General features: G+C 45.1%; 1 protein-coding gene across 1 annotated transcript in view; it reads left to right on the top strand.

Moving 5' to 3' along the window:
- Positions 1 to 23405, top strand: part of CASC3 (CASC3 exon junction complex subunit) — a 352838-nt gene that overhangs the window by 221100 nt on the left and 108333 nt on the right. The window contains exon 11 of the mRNA XM_069237412.1: positions 19282 to 19505. Within this exon, the coding sequence (XP_069093513.1) occupies positions 19282 to 19505 (224 nt within the window). The remainder of the gene's footprint in view (positions 1 to 19281; positions 19506 to 23405) is intronic.

Below are 23405 nucleotides of genomic sequence, written 5' to 3'. Positions count from 1 at the left end.
GCGCATTCCACAAGAGGAAAGGCGGCTACTGCTGCCCTCCTTAATAATGTTCCAATCTCTGAAATTTGTAAGGCTGCTACATGGAAGTTGTAAGGAAATGCCTCCTTGGCATGGTTGCCCCCTGACTTTTTGCCTTTGCTGATGCTATGTTTACAATTGAAAGTGTGCTGAGGCCTGCTAACCAGGCCCCAGCACCAGTGTTCTTTCCCTAACCTGTACTTTTGTATCCACAATTGGCAGACCCTGGCATCCAGATAAGTCCCTTGTAACTGGTACTTCTAGTACCAAGGGCCCTGATGCCAAGGAAGGTCTCTAAGGGCTGCAGCATGTCTTATGCCACCCTGGAAACCTCTCACTCAGCACAGACACACTGCTTGCCAGCTTGTGTGTGCTGGTGAGGACAAAACGAGTAAGTCGACATGGCACTCCCCTCAGGGTGCCATGCCAGCCTCACTGCCTATGCAGTATAGGTAAGACACCCCTCTAGCAGGCCTTACAGCCCTAAGGCAGGGTGCACTATACCATAGGTGAGGGTACCAGTGCATGAGCATGGTACCCCTACAGTGTCTAAACAAAACCTTAGACATTGTAAGTGCAGGGTAACCATAAGAGTATATGGTCTGGGAGTCTGTCAAACACGAACTCCACAGCACCATGATGGCTACACTGAAAACTGGGAAGTTTGGTATCAAACTTCTCAGCACAATAAATGCACACTGATGCCAGTGTACATTTTATTGTAAAATACACCACAGAGGGCACCTTAGAGGTGCCCCCTGAAACTTAACCGACTGTCTGTGTAGGCTGACTAGTTCCAGCAGCCTGCCACACCAGAGACATGTTGCTGGCCCCATGGGGAGAGTGCCTTTGTCACTCTGAGGCCAGTAACAAAGCCTGCACTGGGTGGAGATGCTAACACCTCCCCCAGGCAGGAGCTGTAACACCTGGCGGTGAGCCTCAAAGGCTCACCCCTTTGTCACAGCCCAGCAGGGCACTCCAGCTTAGTGGAGTTGCCCGCCCCCTCCGGCCACGGCCCCCACTTTTGGCGGCAAGGCTGGAGGGAACAAAGAAAGCAACAAGGAGGAGTCACTGGCCAGTCAGGACAGCCCCTAAGGTGTCCTGAGCTGAGGTGACTCTGACTTTTAGAAATCCTCCATCTTGCAGATGGAGGATTCCCCCAATAGGGTTAGGATTGTGACCCCCTCCCCTTGGGAGGAGGCACAAAGAGGGTGTACCCACCCTCAGGGCTAGTAGCCATTGGCTACTAACCCCCCAGACCTAAACACGCCCTTAAATTTAGTATTTAAGGGCTACCCTGAACCCTAGAAAATTAGATTCCTGCAACTACAAGAAGGACTGCCTAGCTGAAAACCCCTGCAGCGGAAGACCAGAAGACGACAACTGCCTTGGCTCCAGAAACTCACCGGCCTGTCTCCTGCCTTCCAAAGATCCTGCTCCAGCGACGCCTTCCAAAGGGACCAGCGACCTCGACATCCTCTGAGGACTGCCCCTGCTTCGAAAAGACAAGAAACTCCCGAGGACAGCGGACCTGCTCCAAGAAAAGCTGCAACTTTGTTTCCAGCAGCTTTAAAGAACCCTGCAAGCTCCCCGCAAGAAGCGTGAGACTTGCAACACTGCACCCGGCGACCCCGACTCGGCTGGTGGAGATCCGACACCTCAGGAGGGACCCCAGGACTACTCTGATACTGTGAGTACCAAAACCTGTCCCCCCTGAGCCCCCACAGCGCCGCCTGCAGAGGGAATCCCGAGGCTTCCCCTGACCGCGACTCTTTGAACCTAAAGTCCGGACGCCTGGGAGAGACCCTGCACCCGCAGCCCCCAGGACCTGAAGGACCGGACTTTCACTGGAGGAGTGACCCCCAGGAGTCCCTCTCCCTTGGTCAAGTGGAGGTTTCCCCGAGGAACCCCCCCCCTTGCCTGCCTGCAGCGCTGAAGAGATCCCTAGATCTCCCATTGACTTCCATTACAAACCCGACGCTTGTTTCTACACTGCACCCGGCCGCCCCCGCGCTGCTGAGGGTGAAATTTCTGTGTGGGCTTGTGTCCCCCCCCGGTGCCCTACAAAACCCCCCTGGTCTGCCCTCCGAAGACGCGGGTACTTACCTGCAAGCAGACCGGAACCGGGGCACCCCCTTCTCTCCATTCTAGCCTATGTGTTTTGGGCACCACTTTGAACTCTGCACCTGACCGGCCCTGAGCTGCTGGTGTGGTGACTTTGGGGTTGCTCTGAACCCCCAACGGTGGGCTACCTTGGACCAAGAACTAAGCCCTGTAAGTGTCTTACTTACCTGGTTAACCTAACAAATACTTACCTCCCCTAGGAACTGTGAAAATTGCACTAAGTGTCCACTTTTAAAACAGCTATTTGTGAATAACTTGAAAAGTATACATGCAATTTTGATGATTTGAAGTTCCTAAAGTACTTACCTGCAATACCTTTCGAATGAGATATTACATGTAGAATTTGAACCTGTGGTTCTTAAAATAAACTAAGAAAAGATATTTTTCTATACAAAAACCTATTGGCTGGATTTGTCTCTGAGTGTGTGTACCTCATTTATTGTCTGTGTATGTACAACAAATGCTTAACACTACTCCTTGGATAAGCCTACTGCTCGACCACACTACCACAAAATAGAGCATTAGTATTATCTATTTTTACCACTATTTTACCTCTAAGGGGAACCCTTGGACTCTGTGCATGCTATTCCTTACTTTGAAATAGCACATACAGAGCCAACTTCCTACAGAAGTCTGTACATACATTTACTAGACATTACTGTTTGGACTCAGATGCAAGAGCAGACGCCCAAGTTGGGCAAGCTTCTCTGAGAAATTTGTTTGCATGATGCATATCTATTCCTGCACTTCTATTGGACAGTCCGCAGAGTCAAGGGATGGGCTTGCTAATCTATTCAATGTTTATGACTATTGATGAGGATCCCCTGGAAGAGAAGGATAAGTTACTTACCTGTAAATCCTAGTTCTCTTCCAGGGGTATCCTCATCAAAGTCATAAACAACCCACCCTCCTCCCCGGACGCACGTCTCCTAGAAGTGCAGGACACACTATCTTTCGAATCGGCTACACAGCTTGTCACCGTAAAAAAGTACTGACCTAACTGTGAACCAACTGTCACCTCTCCTTCACCCCTGAGGCATGGTGGGATACTGGAGGTGCTCAGGGTCTTAAAGGCACGGTGCCAACGTTTTTATGGTTCTCCTGTGTTAACCTGCATGCAGCCTATTGGCTAAGAATGCTCTAGTGTTTTTCAATGTAGTTTTCTCTGATTACTACTGCTGATTTCCCTAGGCCCAGTGGTGGGGTTTTTGGTAGATATTTTTTCTCTTATTGTAATTTTGAGAAGAATTAAAAAAAATAAAAAAAACTCCATAGAAATAAAGCATTTTAGCCTGTTTATGATTATAGTCTGCATTGCTGTTTTACACATGTATATATGAGTTTAGTATGAAAATGTGTCTACTAAAAATGCTATATATATTTTTCGTACATATTTCATACTTTATATGTGTGTATTTTATATATGCTCCGGGGTCCCCGCACAAGGGCGGGAACATTCAATGTTTATGACTTTGATGAGGATATCCCTGGAAGAGAACTAGGATTTACAGGTAAGTAACTTATCCATGCATCCTTAGAGGGTTGGGGCACTCTCCTTCAAGACCTCAGTCAGCTGGAGATGGAACAACGTAGAAAAAGAAATGCACATCATCTTGCTGGAACACTAGGCCATAGCACTAGCCTTAATATCTTTTCTCCCCACCATAGCATGCTCATCAGTGCTGATACGCACAGACAATACCACCAACATGCATTACACAAACAAGCAGGGAGGAACAAGGTCAGCATTTTGCACAACCAAATAACTTTGAAGGGAGATCTTGTGCCCAGAGGGGCCAATGTACCACAACCACCTACTGCCACGAATGAGAGCTCGATCAGCAGACTTGAAACATCTTCGACCTTTGGGGCAAGCCGAAACTGGACCTATTTGCTACCAAGGTCAGTCAGAAATGCCAATACCACCCCAAGAAGTCTGGGGAAATGAGTTTTCAACAGGATGGTTGAAAATCTTTGCATACACTCCTTCCCCCCCCCACAATCCCATTAATCCTGTTGGATGATCCTCATTGCTCCCTGATGACCCAGACAGTACAGTACAGTTCTGTTCACAGGACTCATTCTTTCGCAACCTGACCACATACAACTAACACCAATAGCAACTTTACTTACGATTAACAACGGGCAGTTGGGTCATCCCAACCTGACATCGCTGCACTAGTTGCCGTGGCTCCTGAGTTCCATGAATTTGCTTAGACATCCTGGGGAACTGCAGAGATCCTCTCCAAAGCCAGGACTGATACCACTGCTAAGACATACAAGGGACGTGTTTCTGTCTGTGGTGTCAGGACAAGGGCATTCATCCCATTACCTCAACCCTGGTGCAGATCTTACAGTATCTTCTTCAACTGGCAAAGTCTGGACTAAGTCACTCATCTATCAAAGTACATTTAGCAGCGATAGCTCGATTCTGTAGGTCAAGTGTACCCTCTTTATGGTCAGCTAGGGTAATCAAATCATTCCTCAAAGGACTTTTCAGGGTGTTTTTTGTAAGGGAACCTCCCCCTGATTGGCATCTCAATATCGTACTAAGCCAGTAAATGAAAGCTCTGTTTAAGCCAGTCCGTAATAAGACGCAAAGTACCTCACATGGAAGACAGCAATGTTACTGGCATTAACGTCAGCGAGATGCGACACCCAGGCATTCACGATCATAGAACCATTCCTGCAGTTTACCCAAAGCAGCGTAATTCTACAAACTAACCCAAAGTTCATACCAAAAGTCCCATCTGACTTTCACCTGTACAAACATATTGTACCAAGGAATTTTTTTTCCAATCTGCAGACTACGGCCGAAATATCATTGCATATGCTAGACATAGAGATGTATTGAATTCTACTTGCTTAGAGCAAAATAATTGCGCAAAACTAACCAGCTTTTTGTGGCATATGGAACACTATGGAGAGGATTCAGAGTGTCTAATCAGACCATAGCCAGATCTATCACCACAACTATCCAATTCTGTCATAGCCAAGTAGGAAAGCCTTTGTCACGCAAGGTGAAGGCGCATTCTGCTCGAGCTGTTTCCACCACTGCAGCTCTCTTTGCTAGTGTGCCTATCCAACAGATTTGCTGGGCAGCCACATGGTCCAGTAGGCACAGTTTTAGGCAGCATTACTGTCTCGAATCCTTTGACTAGACTGCTGCGGCTGTAGGGCAAGTAGTGTTATGCCATCTATTTCAATAACTTGAGCCATTTCTAACTAATTGTTTCCCACCATCTGCTATAACACTGGAATGATATTTGTAAATGCTAACTCCTAACTATTGATTCAAGCATGCAAATCTATGAAAGATTCAATACTGGAGAAGAAAATAGGTTACCTGTAACTGTAGCTCCCCAGTGTTGGTATCTTTCATAGACACGTGCAACCCCCCTCCTCCCTGTAGAGGCAACCCACCCTCTTCCCTATAGTCTTCCCTTATTGATAGACTGTATATATATATATGTTCAATGGCATGTGTAGCTGCAGATACACATGCTGTGCACAGTCCGCCGTCTGGTGTTGGGCTCGGAGTGTTACAAGTTGTTTTTCTTCGAAGAAGTCTTTTCGAGTCACAAGACCGAGGGACTCCTCCCCTTTCGGTTCCATTGCGCATGGGCGTCGACTCCATCTTAGATTGTTTTCCCCGCCATCGGGTTCGGACGTGTTCCTTTTCGCTCCGTGTTTCGGGTTGGAAAGTTAGTTAGAATCTCAGAAAAAATCGTCGGTATTGTTTCGTTCGATATCGGGTTAGTTAGCACACATCGACACCGAATCTTGAAGAGCTCCGGTGACCCTTCGGGGTAATTTCGATCCCCCGTCGGGGCCTGGTCGGCCCGACCGCGTGCGACTTCAAGACTGATGGAACGGACCCCGTTCCGATTCTGTCCTAAATGCCATAATAAATATCCTTATACGGATCAACATTTGGTCTGTAACTTGTGCCTGTCCCCCGAGCACAAGGAGAATACGTGCGAGGCCTGTCGCGCGTTTCGGTCGAGGAAAACGCTCAGAGACCGAAGAGCCAGGAGATTGCAGATGGCGTCCACGCCGACAGGACAACAACGGTTCGAGGAGGAAGAAGAAGAAACTCTCCATCCAAGAGTCGGATTCCGAAGAACTCGACGCCGAAGAAATGTCAACCGTGAGTAAGACGTCGAAACAAAAAGCTCACGAAAAGACTGACAAAGCCCAGGGGACGCCACCGCCAACAGGCCATGGCTTAACCCAAAAAGTAGGTGACCGTCCATCTGCACCGAGAAAGGGCGGGCTGCTGCCGAAGTCATCCGACTCCGGTCGAGATACAGGCACGCAACACTCTCGGGCCCGAGAGAGTGGCGCAGATACCATTCGGCACCGAGATTGGTCGGCACCGAGAGGGCACGACGCAGAAAAGAAAAAAGATTTTGTCGGAGCCGAAAAAAGCAGTAGAAAAGGTTTCGGTGCCGAAACAACCGGCATCCGAACCGAGAAGCAGTTCCTACTCAGAGGAACAAGGGCTGTCCTCTCAAATGAAAAAACACAGATTTGAAGAGGAATTACAAACAATAGAGCCAGATCACACGCAAAAGAGGCTCTTTATTCAAAAAGATACTGGGAGGATCAGCACTCTTCCCCCAATCAAACTCAAAAGGAAACTTGCCTTCCAACAAGGAGACAAGCAACCACAAGCAAAGGTGGTGAAAAAAGTAACTCCACCACCTTCTCCACCACCATCAACTCATGCATCACCGGCGCAAACTCCACCATTAACACACTCGCCAGCTCATACCACAATGAGCCAGGATGATCCTGATGCATGGGACCTCTACGACGCCCCAGTATCAGACAATAGCCCAGAGTCGTACCCAACTAAACCGTCACCACCTGAGGACAGTACCTCATATGCACAGGTGGTCGCTAGGGCAGCCGAATTCCATAATGTATCACTACATTCGGAGCCTATTGAGGATGACTTCCTCTTTAACACCCTGTCCTCCACCCATAGCCATTATCAAAGCCTTCCCATGCTCCCGGGAATGCTAAGGCACTCAAAACAAATATTTCAGGAGCCAGTTAAAGGCAGACCTATAACTCCAAGGGTGGAGAAAAAATATAAGGCGCCACCCACAGACCCTATATTTATTACAACACAACTGACACCGGACTCAGTAGTTGTGGGGGCAGCTCGCAAGAGAGCCAACTCGCATACATCAGGCGACGCACCACCTCCGGACAAGGAGAGCCGCAAAGTTGATGCAGCGGGAAAAAGGGTTGCAGCACAAGCAGCAAATCAGTGGCGTATTGCCAACTCGCAAGCACACTTGGTGAGATACGACAGGGCTCATTGGGATGAAATGCAACATCTCATCGAACACCTACCCAAAGAGCTCCAAAAAAGAGCGCAACAGGTGGTGGAAGAGGGACAAAGTATCTCGCATAATCAGATACGGTCTTCCATGGACGCAGCGGATACAGCTGCACGGACAATAAACACTGCAGTCACAATTAGGAGACACACATGGCTGCGCACATCTGGGTTCAAACCTGAAATACAACAGGCTGTGCTCAATATGCCGTTTAATGAACAGCAATTGTTTGGGCCAGAGGTGGACACTGCCGTTGAAAAACTAAAAAAGGACACCGATACAGCAAAAGCCATGGGCGCACTGTACTCCCCGCAGAGCAGAGACACATTTCGGAAAACACCTTTTAGGGGAGGGTTTCGAGGTCAACCCACAGAAACCAACACCTCACAAACAAGACCACCTACCTACCAGGGACAATATCAAAGGGGAGGTTTTCGGGGACAATACAGAGGAGGCCAATTCCCAAGAAATCGGGGAAAATTTCAAGGTCCCAAAACCCCTCAAAATAAACAGTGACTCACAAGTCACACAACCCCTTCACACAACACCAGTGGGGGGAAGACTAAGCCAGTTCTACAAATCTTGGGAGGAAATAACAACAGACACTTGGGTCTTAGCAATTATCCAGCATGGTTATTGCATAGAATTTCTCCAATTCCCTCCAAACGTCCCACCGAAAACACACAATATGTCAAAACAGCATATAGATCTTCTAGGACTAGAAGTTCAAGCATTACTGCAAAAGGACGCAATAGAATTAGTACCAAGTCCACAGAAAAACACAGGAGTTTACTCACTGTACTTTCTAATACCAAAAAAGGACAAAACTCTGAGACCAATACTAGATCTCAGAACACTAAATACCTACATCAAATCAGACCACTTTCACATGGTCACATTACAAGACGTGATCCCACTGCTCAAACAACAAGACTACATGACAACATTAGACCTAAAAGATGTGTATTTCCATATACCGATACATCCTTCACACAGGAAATACCTAAGGTTCGTATTCAAAGGAATACATTACCAATTCAAAGTGTTGCCATTCGGAATAACAACCGCGCCGAGAGTCTTTACAAAATGCCTAGCAGTAGTAGCTGCACATATCAGAAGGCAGCAATTACACGTGTTCCCTTACTTAGACGACTGGTTAATCAAAACCAACACGCTAAAAAAGTGTTCAGATCACACAAAGTATGTCATACAGACCCTTCACAAGCTAGGTTTCTCCATCAACTATGCAAAGTCACACCTTTTTGCCGTGCCAAACACAGCAATACTTAGGAGCGACAATCAACACAACAGAAGGGATAGCCACTCCAAGTCCACAAAGGGTTCAAACATTTCACAAGGTAATTCAGGCCATGTATCCAACACAAAAGATACAAGCAAAAATGGTATTAAAACTCCTAGGCATGATGTCTTCATGCATAGCCATTGTCCCAAACGCAAGGTTACACATGCGGCCCTTACAACAGTGCCTAGCATCACAATGGTCACATGCACAGGGTCAACTTCTAGATCTGGTGTTGATAGACCGCCAAACATACATCTCGCTTCTATGGTGGAACAGTACAAATTTAAACAAAGGGCGGCCTTTCCAAGACCCAGTGCCACAATACGTCATAACAACCGATGCTTCCATGACAGGGGTGGGGAGCACACCTCAATCAGCACAGCATCCAAGGTCAATGGGACATACATCAAAGACGGTTTCACATAAATCACCTAGAACTGTTAGCAGTATTTCTAGCGCTGAAAGCATTTCAGCCCATGATAACCCACAAATACATTCTTGTCAAAACAGACAACATGACAACAATGTATTACTTAAACAAACAAAGGGGGACACACTCAACACAGTTGTCTCCTAACACAAAAAATATGGCATTGGGCGATTCACAACCACATTCGCCTAATAGCACAATTTATTCCAGGGATCCAAAACCAGCTAGCAGACAATCTCTCTCGATCACCAACAAATCCACGAATGGGAAATTCACCCCCAAATACTGAACACTTACTTTCAAATTTGGGGAACACCCCAAATAGACCTATTTGCAACAGAAGAAACCTCAAAATGCCAAAACTTCGCATCCAGGTACCCACACCAGCGATCCCAAGGCAATGCTCTATGGATGAACTGGTCAGGGGATATTTGCGTACGCTTTTCCCCCTCCCCCTCTCCCTCTCCTTCCATATCTAGTAAACAGGTTGAGTCAAAACAAACTCAAATCATACTAATAGCACCAACATGGGCAAGACAACCTTGGTACACAACACTACTAGACCTGTCAGTAGTACCTCATGTCAAGCTACCCAACAGACCAGATCTGTTAACACAACACAAACAACAGATCAGGCATCCAAACCCAGCATTGCTGAATCTAGCAATTTGGCTCCTGAAATCCTAGAATTCGGACACTTAGACCTCACTCAAGAGTGTATGGAGGTCATAAAACAAGCTAGAAAACCTTCCACTAGACACTGCTATGCAAATAAATGGAAGAGATTTGTTTGTTACTGCCATGATAATCAAATTCAACCATTGCACGCATCTCCAAAAAATGTAGAAGGATATTTACTACATTTGCAAAAATCAAATCTAGCTTTCTCTTCCATAAAGATACATCTCACCGCAATATCTGCTTACCTGCAGACTACTCATTCAACTTACCTATTTAGAATACCAGTCATTAAAGCGTTTATGGAAGGCCTAAAGAGAATTATACCACCAAGGACACCACCTGTTCCTTCATGGAACCTCAACATTGTCTTAACAAGGCTCATGGGTCCACCTTTCGAACCCATGCATTCCTGTGAAATACAATACTTAACGTGGAAAGTTGCATTTCTCATTGCCATCACATCTCTAAGAAGAGTGAGTGAGATTCAGGCATTTACCATACAAGAACCATTTATTCAAATACACAAGAATAAGGTAGTTCTAAGAACAAATCCAAAATTCTTACCAAAGGTTATCTCACCGTTCCACTTGAATCAAACAGTAGAATTACCAGTGTTCTTCCCACAGCCAGATTCGGTAGCTGAAAGAGCACTACATACATTAGACATCAAGAGAGCACTAATGTACTACATTGACAGAACAAAACAAATTAGGAAGACAAAACAACTATTTATTGCCTTTCAAAAACCTCATACAGGGAATCCAATTTCAAAACAAGGCATTGCTAGGTGGATAGTTAAGTGTATTCAAACCTGCTATCTTAAAGCAAAAAGAGAGCTGCCTATTACACCAAAGGCACACTCAACCAGAAAGAAAGGAGCTACCATGGCCTTTCTAGGGAATATTCCAATGAATGAAATATGTAAGGCAGCAACCTGGTCTACGCCTCATACATTTACCAAGCACTACTGTGTAGATGTGCTAACTGCACAACAAGCAACAATAGGTCAAACTGTATTAAGAACATTATTTCAAACTACTTCAACTCCTACAGGCTGAACCACCGCTTTTGGGGAGATAACTGCTTACTAGTCTATGCACAACATGTGTATCTGCAGCTACACATGCCATCGAACGGAAAATGTCACTTACCCAGTGTACATCTGTTCGTGGCATGAGTCGCTGCAGATTCACATGCGCCCACCCGCCTCCCCGGGAGCCTGTAGCCGTTTAGAAGTAGATCTTAAACAATTGTACATTTGTAAATATATTTCTTTAAACCTTTATTATGTACATAAGTATTCATTCCATTGCATGGGCGCACTATTACTAATATACACAACTCCTACCTCACCCTCTGCGGGGAAAACAATCTAAGATGGAGTCAACGCCCATGCGCAATGGAACCGAAAGGGGAGGAGTCCCTCGGTCTCGTGACTCGAAAAGACTTCTTCGAAGAAAAACAACTTGTAACACTCAGAGCCCAACACCAGACGGCGGACTGTGCACAGCATGTGAATCTGCAGCGACTCATGCCACGAACAGATGTACACTGGGTAAGTGACATTTTCCATATATATATATGTTCGATGGCATGTGTAGCTGCAGATACACATGCTGTGCACATCCCGCCATCTGGTGTTGGGCTCGGAGTGTTACAAGTTGTTTTTCTTCGAAGAAGTCTTTTCGAGTCACGAGATCGAGGGACTCCTCCCATTTCGGCTCCATTGCGCATGGGCGTCGACTCCATCTTGGATTGTTTTTTTTCCGCCATCGGGTTCGGACGTGTTCCTTTTCACTCCGTGTTTCGGGTCAGAAAGTTAGTTAGAATCTCTGAAAAATCGTCGGTATTGTTTGCGTTCGGTATCGGGTTAGTTACAACAGATCGACACCGACTTTTGAAGAGCTCCGGTGGCCCTTCGGGGTTTTTTTCGATTTCCCCACCCCCCACGTCGGGGCCTGGTCGGCCCGGCCACGTGTCTCTTCAAGGCAGATGGAACGGACCCCATTCCGCTTCTGTCCAAAATGTTATAACAAGTATCCATATACAGATCAGCATCTGGTCTGTAACTTGTGTCTGTCTCCAGAGCACAAGGAGGATACCTGTGAAGCCTGTTGAGCGTTTCGGTCGAGGAAGACATTAAGAGACCGAAGAGCGAGAAGACTGCAGATGGCGTCGGCGCCGACAGGACAAGGGCGTTTCGAGGAGGAAGAAGAAACCTTCTCCATCCAGGAATCGGACTCGGACGAGCTCGATCCCGAAGAAACGCCGAAAACCGTGAGTAAGACGTCGAAACATAAGACTCACAAGAAGACAACAAAAGCCCAGGGGACGCCACCGCCAACAGGCCATGGCTTAACCCGAAAAATAGGTGACCGATCATCGGCACCGAAAAAGGGCATGCATGTGGCGAAGTCATCCGACTCTGGACGAGATACCGCAACACAACAATCTTGGGCCCGAGACAGCGGCCCCGAGCAGATTCGGCACCGAAATGGTTCGCACCGAGACACCACAACGCCGAAAATAAAGGTTTCCTCGGAGCCCAAAAAGGCGACCGAAAAGATTTCGATTCCGAAACATCCAGCCTCGGAACCGAAAACAGGTTCCTACACAGAGGAACAGGGATTGTCCTCCCAGATGCAAGAACATAAGTTCGGAGAGGAACTTGAATCTGTTGAGCCAGACTACACTCCAAGAAGGCTCCACATTCAAAAAGACACAGGGAAGATAAGCACTCTTCCCCCAATTAAAATGAAAAGAAGACTTGCCTTTCAAGAAAAGGACAAGCAGCCACAGGCAAAGGTGGCAAGACCAACAACTCCACCACCATCAATGCACACATCACCGGTAGCCACTCCACCACTGATGCAATCCCCGACTCATACTGCAATGAGACAAGATGATCCTGATGCATGGGACCTTTATGATGCTCCTGTATCAGATAACAGCCCAGACTGTTACCCTGCGAGGCCGTCGCCACCTGAAGACAGTACATCCTACACGCAGATGGTCTCAAGGGCAGCTGCGTTTCATAACTTGCATTCAGAACCAATTGAGGATGACTTTTTGTTTAATACACTCTCCTCCACTCATAGCCAATACCAAAGCTTACCTATGCTCCCGGGAATGATAAAACATTCCAAACAAATATTTCAGGATCCTGTAAAAGGCAGATCCATAACTCCAAGGGTGGAGAAGAAGTACAAGCCACCACCAACAGACCCTGTTTATATTACGCAGCAATTAACACCAGATTCTGTGGTTGTTGGGGCAGCTCGCAAGAGAGCAAACTCTCACACCTCGGGCGATGCACCACCTCCAGACAAGGAGAGTCGCAAATTCGATGCTGCTGGTAAGAGTTGCAGCACAAGCAGCAAACCAATGGCGTATTGCCAATTCACAAACACTTTTGGCAAGATACGATAGAGCTCATTGGGACGAAATGAAGCAGTTCATAGAACACTTACCCAAAGAGTTCCAGAAAAGGGCACAACAAGTGGTAGAAGAAGGATAAAGTATCTCCAATAATCAGATACGGTCATCAATGGACGCAGCGGATACGGCTGCAAGGACAGTAAGTACTTCAATAACAATAAGGAGACACACATGGTTGCGTACGTCAGGATTCAAGCCGGAAATGCAACAAGCCGTGCTGAATATGCCCTTTAATGAACAGCAGTTGTTTGGGCCGGAAGTCGACACTGCTATTGAAAAACTCAAAAAAGATACTGATACCGCAAAAGCCATGGGCGCACTCTACTCCCCACAAAGCAGAGGCACATTTCGCAAAACACAATTTAGAGGAGGATTTCGAGGTCAACCTACAGAGGCCACAACCTCACAAGCAAGGCCCACTTATCAAAGCCAATATCAGCGGGGAAGTTTTCGGGGGCAATATAGAGGGGGACAATTCCCAAAAAATAGAGAAGTTCCAAAGCCCCAAAACCCCTCAAAACAAGCAGTGACTTCCAAGTCACACATCCCCAACACAACACCTGTGGGGGGGGAGACTAAGCCAATTTTACAAACATTGGGAGGAGATAACAACAGACACTTGGGTACTGGCAATTATCCAGCATGGTTATTGCATAGAATTTCTCAAATTCCCTCCAAACGTCCCACCGAAAACACACAATATGTCAAAACAACATATAGATCTTCTAGGACTAGAAGTTCAGGCATAACTACTAAAGAAGCAATAGAATTAGTACCAAAACACCAGAAAGGAACAGGAGTTTACTCTCTGTACTTTCTCATACCCAAAAAAGACAAGAGCCTGAGACCTATATTAGATCTCCGAACATTAAATACCTACATCAAATCAGATCACTTTCACATGGTGACATTACAAGACGTAATCCCACTACTCAAACAACAAGACTACATGACAACACTAGACCTAAAGGATGCATATTTCCATATACCGATACATCCTTCACACAGAAAGTACTTAAGGTTTGTATTCCAAGGGATACATTACCAATTCAAGGTGTTGCAATTCGGAATAACAACTGCGCAAAGAGTTTTTAAAAAAGTGCCTAGCAGTCGTAGCTGCACATATCAGAAGGCAGCAAATACATGTGTTCCCGTACCTAGACGATTGGTTAATCAAAACAAACACGCTAGAAAGGTGTTCACAAGACACAAAGTATGTCATAGAAACCCTCCACAAACTAGGTTTCTCAATCAACTACACAAAGTCACACCTTCTGCCGTGTCAAACACAGCAATACTTAGGGGCGACAATCAACACAGCAAAAGGGATTGCCACTCCAAGTCCACAAAGGGTTCCTTTCACAATGTAATACAGGCCATGTATCCAAATCAAAAAATACAAGTCAAAATGGTGATGAAACTCCTAGGCATCATGTCCTCATGCATAGCCATTGTCCCAAACGCGCAAGGTTGCACATGCGGCCCTTACAACAGTGCCTAGCATCACAGTGGTCACAGGCACAGGGTCAACTTCTAGATCTGGTGTTGGTAGACCGCCAGACATACACCTCGCTTCAATGGTGGAACAATATAAATTTAAACCAAGGGCGGCCTTTTCAAGACCCAGTGCCTTAATACGTAATAACTACAGATGCCTCCATGATAGGGTGGGGAGCACACCTCAATCAACACAGCATTCAGGGACAATGGGACTCACGGCAAAGACAGTTTCACATAAATCACTTGGAACTATTGGCAGTATTTCTAGCGTTAAAAGCATTTCAACCAATAATAAGTCACAAACACATTCTTGTCAAAACAGACAACATGACAACAATGTATTACCTAAACAAACCGGGAGGAACACACTCAACACAGTTGTGTCTCCTGACACAGAAAATTTGGCATTGGGCGATACACAACCACATTCGCCTAATAGCACAGTTCATTCCAGGGATTCAGAATCAATTAGCAGACAATCTCTCTTGGGATCACCAACAGATCCACGAATGGGAGATTCACCCCCAAGTACTACACACTTACTTCCAAAATTGGGAAACACCACAAATAGACCTGTTTGCAACAAAAGAAAACGCAAAATGCTGAAACTTCGCATCCAGGTACCCACAAAATCAGTCTCTGGGCAATGCGTTATGGATGAGTTGGTCAGGGATATTTGCATACGCTTTTCCCCCTCTCCCACTCCTTCCATATCTAGTAAACAAGTTGAGTCAAAACAAACTCCAACTCCTACTCATAGCACCAACTTGGGCAAGACAACCTTGGTACACAACACTACTAAACCTCTCAGTAGTGCCTCATATCAAACTACCAAACAGACCAGATCTGTTAACTCAACACAATCAACCGATCAGACACCCCAATCCAGCATCGCTGAATCTAGCAATTTGGCTCCTGAAGTCTTAGAGTTCGTACACTTAGACCTTACACAGGAATGTATGGAAGTCCTAAAACAAGCTAGAAAACCAACCACTAGAGATTGCTATGCAAATAAGTGGAAAAGGTTTGTTTATTATTGCCATAATAATCAAATTCAACCCTTACACGCATATGCTAAAGACATCGTCAGCTACTTGCTACATTTGCAAAAGGCCAAACTAGCTTTTTCATCCATTAAGATGCATCTTACCACATTTTCAGCTTACCTGCAAATTACCCACTCAAATTCACTGTTTAGAATACCAGTCATAAAAGCCTTTATGGAAGGCCTAAAAAGAATTATACCACCAAGAACACCACCAGTTCCTTCATGGAACCTCAACATTGTCTTAACACGACTCATGGGGCCACCTTTTGAGCCCATGCACTCATGTGAAATGCAATATTTAACATGGAAAGTTGCATTTTTAATTGCTATCACATCTCTAAGAAGAGTCGGTGAAATCCAAGCATTTACCATACAAGAACCAATTATTCAAATACACAAGCATAAAGTAGTTCTACGGACAAATCCAATTTTTTTTACCAAAAGTCATATCACCGTTCCACTTGAATCAAACAGTAGAACTAACAGTGTTCTTCCCACAGCCAGATTCTGTAGCTGAGAGGGCACTACATACATTAGACATCAAAAGAGCATTAATGTACTACATTGACAGAACAAAACAAATTCGGAAAAAAAAAATATATATTTGTCGCTTTCCAAAAACCCCATACAGGAAATCCAATTTCCAAACAAGGCATTGCTAGATGGATAGTTAAATGCATTCAAACCTGTTATCTCAAAGCAAAAAGAGAACTGCCTATTACACCGAGGGCACACTCAACTAGAAAAAAAGGTGCTGCCGTGGCCTTTCTAGGAAACATTCCAATGACTGAAATATGTAAGGCAGGCACATGGTCTACGCCTCATACATTTACCAAGCACTACTGCGTGGATGTGTTAACAGCACAACAAGCCACAGTAGGACAAGCAGTACTACGAACTTTGTTTCAAACAACTTCAACTCCTACAGGCTGAACCACCGCTTTTGGGGAGATAACTGCTTACTAGTCTATGCAAAGCATGTGTTCTGCAGCTACACATGCCATCGAACGGAAAATGCCACTTACCCAGTGTACATCTGTTCGTGGCATGAGACGCTGCAGATTCACATGTGCCCACCCGCCTCCCCGGGAGCCTGTAGCCGTTTCTAAGTTGATCTTGAACAATTGTAAATTTGTAAATATATCACTTTAAACTACATTATGTACATACATGTTTACTCCATTGCATGGGCACTATTACTATGATACACAACTCCTACCTCACCCTCTGCGGGGAAAACAATTGAAGATGGAGTCGACGCCCATGCGCAATGGAGCCGAAAGGGGAGGAGTCCCTCGATCTCGTGACTCGAAAGACTTATTCAAAGAAAACAACTTGTAACACTCCGAGCCCAACACTAGATGGCGGGATGTGCAAAGCATGTGAATCTGCAGCGTCTCGTGCCACGAACAGATGTACACTGGGTAAGTGACATTTTCCATATATAGATATCACTTATGTGGAAAATCTGAGGGACTTGAGCCTCTGTGGTGAGGGTTCTACAGGGTGCTGCCGCCTGATTGGCTGGACTTTGGTTCTTTTTAAATTATGTTGATTAGCTGTTAAAGTGAATGTCGTTAACATTGCTCTCTATGTATGTTGTTTCTTTTTTTTTCTGTACTATCATCTATGGTACAGTGAGACTCCCACTTCAACGACTGGGAATGATTCCAGCATGTAAATCTATGAAAGACACCACTACTGGAGAACTACACTTACAGGTAAATAACTTATTTTCTTACTGTGTGTTGCTCTCATGTCACAATGCTGCCATGCAATGCTAATAAAAATCATTGTCAGGAACAGAACAAATCTCTTTAGCTTGTGCTATAAGAGTTAAGACTTTCTTCACACATGGCTACATCAGCGGCATGTAGCAAAGGCAACAGCATTACAAGTTTGCCTCACACACGTTTCATTCCTGTCTTCAACAGGAATATCCATGTGCAGCAGAAGCTTGCCAACTCTTTAAGAGGCCGTCTAGTTCACTGCAAGTCCCTCTCTATAAAATAGGCATTACAGAAGTCTGTAATTTTAAAACCTACAAAATAATCCTTCTCTTTTCTTCTAAACTCTATAGGTCACTGCCTTATCTGGCATTAATTCAGTTGGCTATTCTACAAAAATCTTGGTCCTGGTGTAGAATTAACTCTCTAACTCATATTGATTAACTTTTTACCACTCAACTTATTTTGTGTATTCTACATTTTCCCATCTTGCTTTTATTACCACATTTTTTCTGATGTAACCAGCTGTTGAGCATATTCTGTTGCACCTGTCTACCTTTGTCTTGAAGGCCTTTACTGTTCAAGTGGCTAGGTTTGAACAGTAGAATGGCATTAACAAATAAACTGTAGATTCTGTGCAATGTACACTTATGAATTCTGTTTAAATACCATAACAGTGATTAAAAGGGGCTGCAGTTGTGACACTGATTGGGAGTATAGGTTGATAGTGGAACTGTAGTTTCCTATTACCTCTAGGTCAAGCTAAGTCTTTTTCGACCCTATATTAGGCCCCCTGATTTTGAAGTAGTAACATGGAATGATTTGTTGATGTATGTTAGTGCTTTAATAAGAGGAAAGCTGTTTGGCTCACCTGTATCAGTTTTCATTGTAACAGATATTTTATGAAAATGAAACAGAATTTTGGCATGTGAGTTAAACCCTGTGTAGTATCAGAGGCAGTGATATTCAGATGTGAGGATCTTGTGTCCTCCCTCCTGTTATAACAGTCTGAACCTAGTGGAGAACCTTTGTATTCGTAACAAAATCCAAGAGGATGCACGAGGAGGAGCAGTATACCAAAGCTTCAGTCCTCTTCCATGTAGGTTTTGACCTTGTGGCTTATTCCTTCAGTCTATTGGTGTTTTTATTTTCTACAAGATTAGAGCCCCAAGAAACAAATGGTATATCATTAGTGGTTGATGGATGTCCCCAAGCTTATCCTCCAAGTTCTCATGCTGTACTCCCTTCCTTCCTCACACACATTGATACCAGCCAAAGTGACTGAGTTAGGCCCATTATCCACATCCTAACCTCCCAGACTCCTTACCTTTGCTTCTCCATTTGATGTCCACTGTTCTCCCCTCCACACCCACTCCTTCTATAAATATAGTGGAAGCCTTCCAGTGTTCAGAGTCCAAATAAACCAAAAATAAATGGTAAGAATCACAACAAATGCAATTTTCTTCAGATTATTCTCTGGGTGTGTTTTTTTAGAGGCTTAGACATCTGCTCCTATTTTGTTTTGCGATAAGGGACCTTCAGTGCAGAGATTCAGACTTGCTTGAGATTCTGGTAATATTTCTGACGTCCATGTCATGTCTTGAGTCTGAGCTAATCAAAACACTGGTAAACTCAGCTATTACCTTGTTCTATTACAGGTTTACACCCACACCAATCAGCTCCACCTCTGGCAAATCCAGGTTTATACCCTCCTCCAGTATCTCTCTCCCCTGGACAGCCTCCTCCTCAACAGCTGCTGCCACCCCCTTACTTCTCTCCACCAGGTGTGATGAATTATGGAACTCCAAGTTACCCCTATGCTCCTGGGGCATTGCAGGGACCACCACCACCACCTCCACCTCATCTATATCCTAACCCACAGGTAAGTGATCACCAAAGAGGTGACAAGTGTTGCATCAATAGTAAGAATGTGGTCCAGTGGTAAATACTGTGGGGCAAAGTGTGGTGGTATGATATTCACATTTTCACTGAGTCTTAGTCCTCTTATTAAATGCAGGTCAGCAAGTGGGACAAGATATGTGTTACATAGATCTGTATTGTCTGAAGGTCCTGTTTAAATCAAGATGGTTCTATTTCTCCAGAGGTACCTAAGTGGTTTACTGTTGTGTGATAGTAACGCCTATTATTTACAACGCAACAAGTGCATACCCTTTAGTAGAAAGCCTATGCTGATAGAAACCTGCTGTTAACATTTGTAGCTGGCAATACACCAAAGAGGGCACCGTTTTTGGTAAGTACACTGTTTGGAAACTGGATATTAGCCACTGGAGGCTGTTGCTTCCAAGTTTGGGCCCAGTGTTGCCTTTTGTTTCATATTTTGTCATGGATTTTCCCTCTGCGTTAGGGGGAGCCCTTTGAAACTTTGTGACACCAATCACCTTTTTTTTATGTTTTCCCAATCTTAAAGCCTGACAGTTTTGAATTCTAACATCCCTATTGTTTAATATCTGAAAAAAACATAAATAGTTTAACAAAACAAAATGTGTATTAAATATACACATGTCAAATGAATGCCCCTTAAATTAATCCTCCAAAGCAATGTCCATCAAAATTATTGGTGTCTGCAAGTCAGGAACCAAACATAGCAGAAATGTACCACATATTATTAAGTATGGTATTCTTTCACACCTTGCACCAAGAACTCTTATGGATGTGAAGCCTTACATATTGCATGTTAATGTTGGGTACAGTAGGACATTTGGGGCAGACATGGGCCCTTGCGTAACTTTAAAGACTGCAGAGATACTGTCTGTACCACAGGAGAGCTTCTACCAGACTTGGAAGGGTGTTTCCTGCCAATTTAGTCCCTTCCTGAGCTGTATTTTCCTTATCACTTCAGTTTCAGGTTTGAAGTGTAGTAGAGATAGGGCACAGCAAACACACCCTCCACGCAAACAAGTTGACTGGTTATCGGAGGAGGCAGGCTTATAGTCCCATTTGGAAGGAGAGTTTGGAGAAGGGCGTGTTGGGGATATGGAAAGAGATTTTGTTTCCATGAGGGATATCTTGGCAGACATGGGAGTGCCACTTTGACCTGCCTCCATGTGGGTCATCTTGGATCATAGCCCAGAGCAGCTAATTGTTTTTGTTGTATTCGGACTTCTTTGGGAGTTACGATTATTACTCTTAAGTCCATTATACCCAGACTCCTGCATTCACTCATTCCACATCTCTTCTCTGTGTTGTGTCCTTGGAGCCTTTATGAAAATCCCTTGACCATTTATGGGCTTAACACTTGTTGTGGGAGTCAATAGACCTTATGAGGCTCATGCACTCTTGGCTTTTGTAAGATTTTTTTGAGCCACCTTTGGGTACTTCATGAAATCACACATCTCCACAGAGTACCAAAGAAGCTGAAAGTATTGAGTACTTTCGGCTAGAGACTGCAGACTAGTGCAGACCCACCTGAAGGATATTCAGAATAACTAGGCAGACAATCAAAGCTGGTGCTTTCATGAAGATAAGTTGATGAAGAGACAGTTCTCAAATACTTTTTTTTTTTTTAAACGGGAAACACCACAGCTTGCTATGTTTGCGACCACAAGAAGCAGAGGATGATGAGACTTCACATAAAGAAACCCAAAACTCGACTCCAAGGGGATTGCGTATTTGATACAGTGGTCAAGAATGCCTTCCTACTATTCTCTTTCTTAAATGTCGACAGCTTTTCTGAAAAAGCACTTAACTACGATGATCCTCATTATTGCAAATGTTTCAAGTCCATATTAATATTTGGATCACCTCTCATTGCAGTGGCCACTCAAGAGGCTTTCGTGGTGGCCAGATCTTCAGTAAGATGTCTGATAAGGTCCTACAATAAAGCTTTGTTCCCCAGTAGCTCCTGTGTAGCTGTCTAAATCTTCCTCTACCTGAGAAAGATGAAACATCTTTCCACATGACTATCATATGCTTTGAAATTTAAGGAATTCAGCTTTTGGTGTTGTAGAGCAGATTAAGGGGCATGGCAAAAAAAGAAATCATACATGCTGCATTTGTTATAGTTATTAAAAGTAACAATTACACCGCTAAAAGGGTGGTGAAGAGCCAAGATGTGTGCAAACGAACCATGAATTGTGCTCCACGAAAACATGTACTTAAGCACCCTAATCTCCTCGCTCCTGCAAAAGATCATCTTAGACTTGCATATTAATTGGACAGTTTTGTTGCCATATTTCTTCTTGATACTCCTGGCTAGCATCAGCATTTCATCACTGTTATTAGGAGCCTATAGATACTACCTTAGAAACCTAGAAATGTATGCAAGATATTTTTGTATTAAGATTTGATCATGGGTTGGTGTAGGAAAGTGCCCTCTTTCTTGGCATGGTTACCTCCTTTTCTGCCTGTTGTCAGTGTGTTTGACTGTATCCACTGGGATCCTGCTAACCAGGACCCCAGTAGTTATGCTCTCTCATGTAAATTTTGGTAACTGTTCCTTTTTCTTCCAACATTTGGCATACTGGTGCCCCCCACCCCCATGTTAGTCCCTAGTATATGGTACCAAGGTACCCTGGTCATTGGGGTACCAGGGGATCCCTATGGGCTGCAGCAGTTATTCTGACACCCATAGGGAGCCCATGCAGAGCGTTCCACAGGCCTATCATTGCAGTCTGCGTGAAACAGGTGCATGCACCCATTTTCACTACAGGGCACTAAGTCACCCCTGCGGTACGCCCTGTCAGCCCAGAGGGTGAGGTGCAGGTACCTGTGTGTGAGGGCTCCCCTGCACTAGCAGAGGTGCCCCTCATGAACTCCAGTTCCATTTTCCTGGACTTCCTGAGTGCGGGGACGCCCTTTTGCGTGTGTACTAGACATAGGTCACTACCTATGTCCAGCTCCATAATGGTAACTCTGAACCTGGGCATGTTTGGTATGAAACATGTTGGAATCATACCCCAATACTGTTGCAAGTATTGGAAGTATGATTACATGCACTCTGGGGGCTCCTTAGAGGACTCCCAGCATTGCTACCACCAGTCTTGCAGAGTTTTCCAGGCAGCCCCCTGCTGCTACATCGGAGACAGGTTTCTGCCCTCCTGCTGCTTAATCTGACCAAGCTCAGGAAGGGGGAACAACGTATTTCCTTTGGGAGAGGGAGGTAACACCCTCTCCGTTTGGAAATAGGTGTGACTGTCTTGGGAGGGGTAGCCTCCCCATGCCACTGGTATGCTTTAAAAGGCACATGTTTTTGCCCTCGGTGCATTAATCAGTCCACACAGGTTCAGGGCCCCCAAGTCCCTACTCTGGCATGAAACTGGACAATGGAAAGGGAAGTGACCACTCCCCTGTCCATCACCAACGCAGGGGTGGGGCTCAGAGCTCCTCCAGGGGGTCCCATGGTTCTGCCATCTTGTTTCCAAGCTTAGCATGAAACTCTGGGAGCACCTGAGTGGCCAGGCCAGGTAGGTGACGTCAGAGACACCTCCTGATAGGTGGTCACCCAGCTAGGTGACTAAGCCCACTGTTAGGGGTGTTTACTGTCTTCCTCTGGGGTGACTCCTCTGCAACCTCCACTTCGACTTCGAGCCATTGGAACTGTGACTGGACCCTCCAGGAACCGACAATTTGTGTCCACGAAGAAGACTCTTCTTACAACATTGTTGCCACAGCTCCTTCCAGCTTCTGCAACATTTCCCCTGCTGTGCATGCTCTGAGGATGGCAAGTCTTTAGTCTACACGAGAAGGAAGAAGGAATTTCCCTTGGCGTGAAGGAGTCACTCCCCTGCATCCGCAGGCACCTACTGCAATGACAACTGGCTGC

This window comes from Pleurodeles waltl, chromosome 6 (assembly GCF_031143425.1).
Source record: "Pleurodeles waltl isolate 20211129_DDA chromosome 6, aPleWal1.hap1.20221129, whole genome shotgun sequence".
NCBI classification, from domain to species: domain Eukaryota; kingdom Metazoa; phylum Chordata; class Amphibia; order Caudata; family Salamandridae; genus Pleurodeles; species Pleurodeles waltl.
Note: the sequence above shows the minus strand (reverse complement) of the source record. Positions and strands in the feature narration are given on the sequence as shown.